Below are 6,904 nucleotides of genomic sequence, written 5' to 3'. Positions count from 1 at the left end.
TGAATTTGAGAGAGGTTCCATTTCTCTCTACTTTTGATCAAAACAAAGGGCAGGGAAACTACTGATTTCACTTTAAGGTGAGAAGTTTTGTAAGTCAACTTAATGGGAGTCCAAGGAAACAAACACAGTGTGAGGTTTCAGGTCTGTGGTTGATACGACAATGAAGTAGTCAGGGAGCATAGAGTTGAATAGAGGGTGAACATGTCACAAAGCCTGTATTAGCATGGTTAGAGGCATTTACAGACTGTCCTAGAAGATGGAGAATTAAAAGATGAACAACCTTAAAATCAAGATAGCCCTCAATGACGCTGCCCATGTTGTCACAGTAGCCATCATAGCAAAGCAAATACGTGCCCTCTGTCCAACTCTATGTCAGAGACCAAGAAGCGGATGCGGAGAGTGCTCCCTTCCTCAATCATACAGGCTGTGTTCAAGAGCATTAACACCGTGTTGTATCGTGGGTAAATTGTGACTGGCTGACTGATCAACAAATAATACGGAGGAGTTATTTATCATCTAAGGAGATTTGTAGATCAGTCAGTTTCGACTTGCCTTAAAAGTCGGCTGCAATGTTGAACGCAGATATAGATATTTGACAACCAATGATGTCATACACAATATTATCATAACCGTCTACTGTATTGTGGGATACTTATATAAATTCAGCTTTTTAAGATGTTCATGTTAACAGATGATAAAGAATGACAGACTCGGCTGTAATATTTCAAGCAAAATGTATTTTCTTCAACTATGAGCTCATTTACAACTAAATGCATAATTTACACAGAATCACACTGTATCGTAAATAAATAATCATGAATAATTTCACCATAAAACAAGCGTGATTATGATATTATTAATATTCATTTTCATGAATGCCATGGCAAAATAAAATCTGACAGCAATACAAAGTAAATCAATTAACACGTCAGGAGCAACTAGATCCAAGAGCAAAACATTAACAGCTGTTTTCAATATTATCCAAACGAGTTGCTGAGAAAGGTACATTACGTAATACATCCTGGGGGAATGTCCCATTGTAAAAGAGTAGAAGTGTAATCCATCATATTTATTTTAGATTTATTTATATATTTTTTTTGTCTTCAGTCCAGATTCTGTCGTGCTTCTCTTCAGTCCAGGTTCTGTGGTTCTTCTCTTCAGTCCAGGTTCTGTGGTGGTTCTCCTCAGTCCAGGTCCTGTGGTGGTTCTCCTCAGTCCAGGTCCTGTGGTGGTTCTATTCAGTCCAGGTCCTGTGGTGGTTCTCTTCAGTCCAGGTTCTGTGGTGGTACTCTTCAGTCAGGTTATGTGGTGGTTCTCTTCAGTCAGGTTCTGTGGTGGTTCTCTTCAGTCCAGGTTATGTGGTGGTTCTCTTCAGTCCAGGTACTGTGGTGGTTCTCTTCAGTCAGGTTCTGTGGTGGTTCTCTTCAGTCCAGGTTCTGTGGTGGTTCGCTCCAGTTCTCATAATCGGAGGGCTCAGCATCTCTCTGAGGGTCTGTGTCACGGGGGAGTCCCTTAATCTGAAAGAAGACACTCTGAATTAGCACTTTACGAACCACTGTCTACATTTTTATGTAAATTAATATTCTTACTCTATGTTATTAGGATTAAAATAACTTCTGTTGTTGACATTATTACCAGTGTGTCTGCTGTGGCATCACTTCCTCCTGTGGATCTCCTGTAATGAGGGACAGAGTGAGTTCTGCTCTCTACTGACCTCTAGTGGAAGTTGATATGTTACTAATACAGTAGATGTAAATGGCTGGCTCATCTCTTCATTAAGCAGAAGATGGTGACAAGAAGAGCTCCAGCAGTCAGGACAGCCCCCACCCCCACCACAGGAACCCAGGGAAACACTGCTGCCGGGTCATGAGTTTATAAATGCATGATGTCAGAATGAAATCTGTAAAATTACAGAGCACAAAAATAGACAGAATGTGTCATACTTACATATAACATTAATATGGACAGGGATAGTCTCTCTCCCTATAATGTTCAGAGCCTCACAGTAGTATCCCTCTCTGTCCTCAGAGCTGATATTAAGGATGGTGTATCTCTGTCCAGAATGTTTCATCGACATGTCCTTGTATGTTAACTTGTACCAGGTGTATTTGTCCACAGGTGGGTTGGCATCACTGCTGCAGGTTAGAGTCACTGAACTGTCCTCCACTATTTCACCAGAGGGACTGACTGACACCGAGGTGTTCTTTGGGCCATCTGGTAAAGGACCATTAAAAAGACATGAACATCTTGTTTATAGTATATATTATCTTGGTTTTCTGAAGACATTAGATTTAGCAAATAAAGTACATCAGCGCATTTTACAAGATAGATTAAAATAATTACATTGAGAAAAATTAAAAGCACGTGCTCTGAGTTTCCAACATGATGTTACTTAATAAAGAATACAACTGGAGATAGATACAAAATAATTACAATGTTAATATACCAAGCTAATGATTTGAACCCCATGTACTTACATGTGACAGTGAGAGTCTCTTCATCAGAGGGGAGATCCTCATGTCCTTCTACAGAACAGGAGTATCTGCCTGTATCCTCACTGCTGACTGAGAACAGGATATAGACAGGAGAGGAGGTGTTGCTGTTTGGTAGAGACTGTCCATTCTTATACCAACTGTAGACTGTGATGGGGTCCAGTGTACATTTGGTTCTACATCTCAGTGTGACTCTCTCCCCCTCTGACACAGATGTAGGATCCATCTCCAACACAACATCTGGATTTAAAGGAAACAAATCATTAATATCCTCCTAAATACACTATATATTCAAAAGTATGTGGAAACCCTTTCAAATTAGTGGATCCAGCTATTACAGCCGCACCTGTTTCTGGCAGGTGTATAAAATCGAGCACACAGCCATGCAATCCTCATAGACAAACATTGGCAGTAGAATGGCCTTACTGAAGAGCTGTGACTTTCAACGTGTCACCGTCATAGGATGCCACCTTTACAAGAAGTCGGCGGCAGCGTGGCCTAGTGGTTCGAACGTTGGACTAGTGACCGGAAGGTTGCAAGTTCAAACCCCCCGAGCTGACAAGGTACAAATCTGTCGTTCTGCCCCTGAACAGGCAGTTAACCCACTGTTCCTAGGCCGTCATTGAAAATAAGAATTTGTTCTTAACTGACTTGCCTGGTTAAATAAAGGTAAAATTCAATTATTTTTTTTTACGTCAGTTCGTCAAATTTCTGCCCTGCTAGAGCAGCCCCGTTCAACTGTAAGTGCTGTTATTGTGAAGTGGAGAAATCTAGGAGCAACAGCGGCTCAGCCGCAAATTGGTAGGCCACACAAGTCAAGCTCACAGAACAGGACCGCCGAGTGCTGAAGCGCTTAGCACTTTAAAATCGTCTGTCCAACACTCACTATCAAGTTCCAAACTGCCATTGGAAGTAACTTCAGCACAATAACTGTTCGTCGGGAGCTTCATGAAACTGGTTCCCATGGCCAGGCAGCCGTACACAAGCCTAAGATCACCATGAGCTATGCCAAGCGTCGACAGAAGATGGCGCTGACAGAGATGGTCACCTCACTTCATGTCCTTAGAAAACAATGCAGTTCTTTGTTTTTTAATGTATTATTTCTTACATTGTTAGCCCAGAAAATCTCAAGTGTTATTAGATACAGCCGGGAAGAACTATTGGATATAAAATTGATGTCAACTTCCCAACATTTCGACCAGGAATACGTCTTTCCCGAAGTGGATCCCTTGTTCGGAACTCCACCCTGACATCAGATCTTATCCCAGAGGCCGACCCAAAACAACGTGGTCGCCGCAGGTGAGGCAGATGGAGCGGCCTACTGGTCAGACGCATAAGGCGAGCACACCATCCACCTCTTTTGAGCATATTACTCGCCAATGTCCAATCTCCAGACAACAAGGTGGACGAAATTTCGGCATGAGTTGCCTTCCAGAGAAACATCAGAGATTGTATCATTCTCTGTTTCACGGAAACATGGCTTACTATGGATACAGCAACCCGGTTTCTTCATGCATCACGCCGACAGAAACAAACATCTCTCTGGTAAGAAGAAGGGAGGGGGTGTATGCCTTATGATTAAATACTTGTGGTGTAATCATAACAACATGCAGGAACTTAAGTCCTTCTGTTCACCTGACCTAGAATTCATTACAATCAAATTCTGACAGCATTATCTTCCTGTCACGTTCTGACCTTTATTTCCTTTGTTTTGTCATTATTTAGTAAGGTCAGGGCGTGAGTTGGGGTGGGCAGTCTATGTTTGTTTTTCTATGATTTTGGGATTTCTATGTTTCGGCCTAGTATGGTTGTTTCGGCCTAGTATGGTTGTCAGAGGCAGGTGTCATTAGTTGTCTCTGATTAGGTTGCCTGGGTTTCACTGTTTGTTTGTGGGTGATTGTCTATGTTAGTTGCTTGTGTCAGCACAGTTCTTATGATAGCTTCACGGTCGTTATTTGTTTATTGTTTTGTATAGTTTGTATTCAGTGTTCAGTGCTTTCTTTAATTAAAAAGTTCATCATGAACACATACCACGCTGCATTTTGGTTCGTTCCTTACGACGATCGTGACACAATCACCTACCAACCAAGGACCAAGCGGCGTGGTAATCAGAGGCCGAAGCAAAAGCAGCAGCAGGATAAGCAACAGGTGCAGCAGGAGAAGCGGCAGGAACAGCAGCAGCAGCAGCAATGGGAGAGGCAGCACTATTTGGAGAAGTGGACTTGGGAGGAGATCCTAGACGGGAAAAGACCCTGGGCCGAGCCATGGGAATATTGCCGCCCCAAAGCCGAGCTGGAGGCAGCGAAAGCAGAGAGGCGGCATTATGAGGAGCTGGCACGGCAGAACGGCTGGATCCCAAGAGGCAGCCCCAAAAATGTATTGGTGGAGGCACAGGGAGAGTGTGGCAGAGTCAGGAGCCAGACCTGAGCCAACTCCCCCTGTTTACCATAAGGAGCCATGGATGTTATCGGAGCTGTCGGCGAGGCTGAGGGCTGAGTCTGAGAGGGTCAAGGAATTATTGGACAGAATGGAGGAGAGTGAACGGATCTGAGATGAGGAGACACTCGAGGAGGTGTTAATAGAATTGGGGGAGTGTGAAGAGAGAGAGCAGTTGATTTGGCGTAGTATGCAAGGTATTCGCCCTGAGGTGCGTGTCCCCAGCCCGGTACCACCAGTGCCGGCACCCCACACCAGGCTGTCTCTCCGTCTCATCCCTACAGGTGCACCCGCCTGTCCAGCGCTGCCGGAGCCTTCCTCCTCTCCAGCGCTGCCGGAGTCTCCTGCCTGTCCGGCCCTGCCAGAGCTTCCGCCCCTCAGTCCAGAGGCGCCAGAGTCCCTCAGTTCAGAGGTGCAGAGCCCCTCAGTCCAGAGGCGCTGGAGTCTCCCGCCTGTCCGGCGGCGCCGGAGTCTCCCTTCACCCCGACGCTGCATTTTGGTCCGTTCCTTACGACGATCGTGACACTTCCAACAGAATTCTCTTGGATTATAGTCACAGACGTGTATCTCCCCCCCCAAGCAGATACCTTGTTGGCCCTGAAAGAACTTCACACTGGAAACTATACATCCCAAGGCTGCATGTATTGTAGCTGGGGGTTTTAACAAAGCTAACCTGATAACAAGTATTCCTAAATTAGCATATCGACTGCGTGACTCGAGCTGGTAGCATTCTGGGTCACTGCTACTCTTAACTTCTGTGATGCATACAAAACCCTCCCCCGCCCTGCCTTCGGCAAATCTGACCATGACTCTATTTTGTTTCTCCCAGCGTATAGACCCAAACTAAAACCGGAAACGCCCATACTCAGGTCTATTCAACGCTGGTCTGACCAATCGGATTCCACCCTTCAAGATTGCTTCAATCACGTATACTGGGATATGTTCCAGATAGCATCAGACAATAACATTGATGTATGCGCTGACTTGGTGAGCGAGTTTATTAGCAAGTGCATCAGAGATGTTATACCCACTGTGACTATTAAAACGTTTTCTAACCAGAAACCGTGGATTGATGGCAGAATTCTTGCAACACTGAAAGCGTGAACCACCGCTTCTAACCATGGCAAGGTGACCGGTGACCGAATACAAACAGTGCAGCTATTCCCTCCGCAAGGCAATCAAACAAGGAAAGCGTCGGTATAGGGACAAAGTAGAGTCGCAATTCAACGGCTCAAACACGAGACGTATGTGGCAGGGTCTACAGTCAATCACAGATTACAAAAAGAAAACCAGCCCTGACGTCTTACTCCCAGACAAATTAAACAACTTCTTTGCTCGCTTTGAGGACAATACAGTGCCACTGACATGGCCCGCTACCATAGACTGTGGGCTCTCCTTCTCCGTGGCTGACGTGAGTAAAGCATTTAAACGGGTTAACCCTCGCAGGGCTGCCGGCCCAGACTGCATCCCTGGCCGTGTCCTCAGAGCATGCGCAGACCAGCTGGCTGTTGTGTTTACGGACATATTCAATCAATCCCTATCCCAGTCTGCGCTCCCCACATGCTTCAAGAGGGCCACCATTATTCCTGTTCCCAAGAAAGCTAAGGTAACTGAAATAAATGGCTATCGCCCCGTTGCATTCACTTCTGTCATCATGAAGTGCTTTGAGAGACTAGTCAAGTATCATATCACCTGACTTGGTGATAGACCTAGACCTACTCCAATTTGCTTACCACCCCAATAGGTCCACTGATGATGCAATCGCCAACACACTGCACACTGCCCTATCCCATTTGGACAAGAAGAATACCTACGTAAGAATGCTGTTCATTGACTGCAGCTCATTACCCTCCAAACTCGTCGCTAAGACCCTGGGTCCCCTATGCAACTGGGTCCTGGACTTTCTGACGGGCTGCCCCCAGGGGGTGAAGATAGGAAACAATATCTCCAACCAGCTGGTCCTCAACACTGGGGCC

The 6,904-nt window shown here is 45.4% G+C and overlaps 1 protein-coding gene across 1 annotated transcript in view; it reads right to left on the bottom strand.

Annotated features, from left to right (window-relative positions):
* Window positions 1–1,295: 1,295 nt before the first annotated feature.
* LOC135532587 (sialoadhesin-like) overlaps window positions 1,296–6,904 on the bottom strand; it is a 35,406-nt gene continuing 29,797 nt past the window's right edge. Inside the window, exons 8-11 of the mRNA XM_064960063.1 lie at window positions 2,478–2,732; window positions 1,948–2,214; window positions 1,636–1,675; window positions 1,296–1,517 (exon numbers count right to left, since the gene is read on the bottom strand). Coding sequence (XP_064816135.1) covers window positions 1,674–1,675; window positions 1,948–2,214; window positions 2,478–2,732 — 524 coding nt within the window. The 3' untranslated portion in view covers window positions 1,296–1,517; window positions 1,636–1,673. The remainder of the gene's footprint in view (window positions 1,518–1,635; window positions 1,676–1,947; window positions 2,215–2,477; window positions 2,733–6,904) is intronic.

This window comes from Oncorhynchus masou, unplaced genomic scaffold, assembly GCF_036934945.1.
Source record: "Oncorhynchus masou masou isolate Uvic2021 unplaced genomic scaffold, UVic_Omas_1.1 unplaced_scaffold_1923, whole genome shotgun sequence".
In the NCBI taxonomy this organism is placed as follows: Eukaryota; Metazoa; Chordata; class Actinopteri; order Salmoniformes; family Salmonidae; genus Oncorhynchus; species Oncorhynchus masou.
The sequence above is the reverse complement of the archived record's forward strand: the minus strand, read 5'-3'. Positions and strand labels throughout refer to the sequence as shown.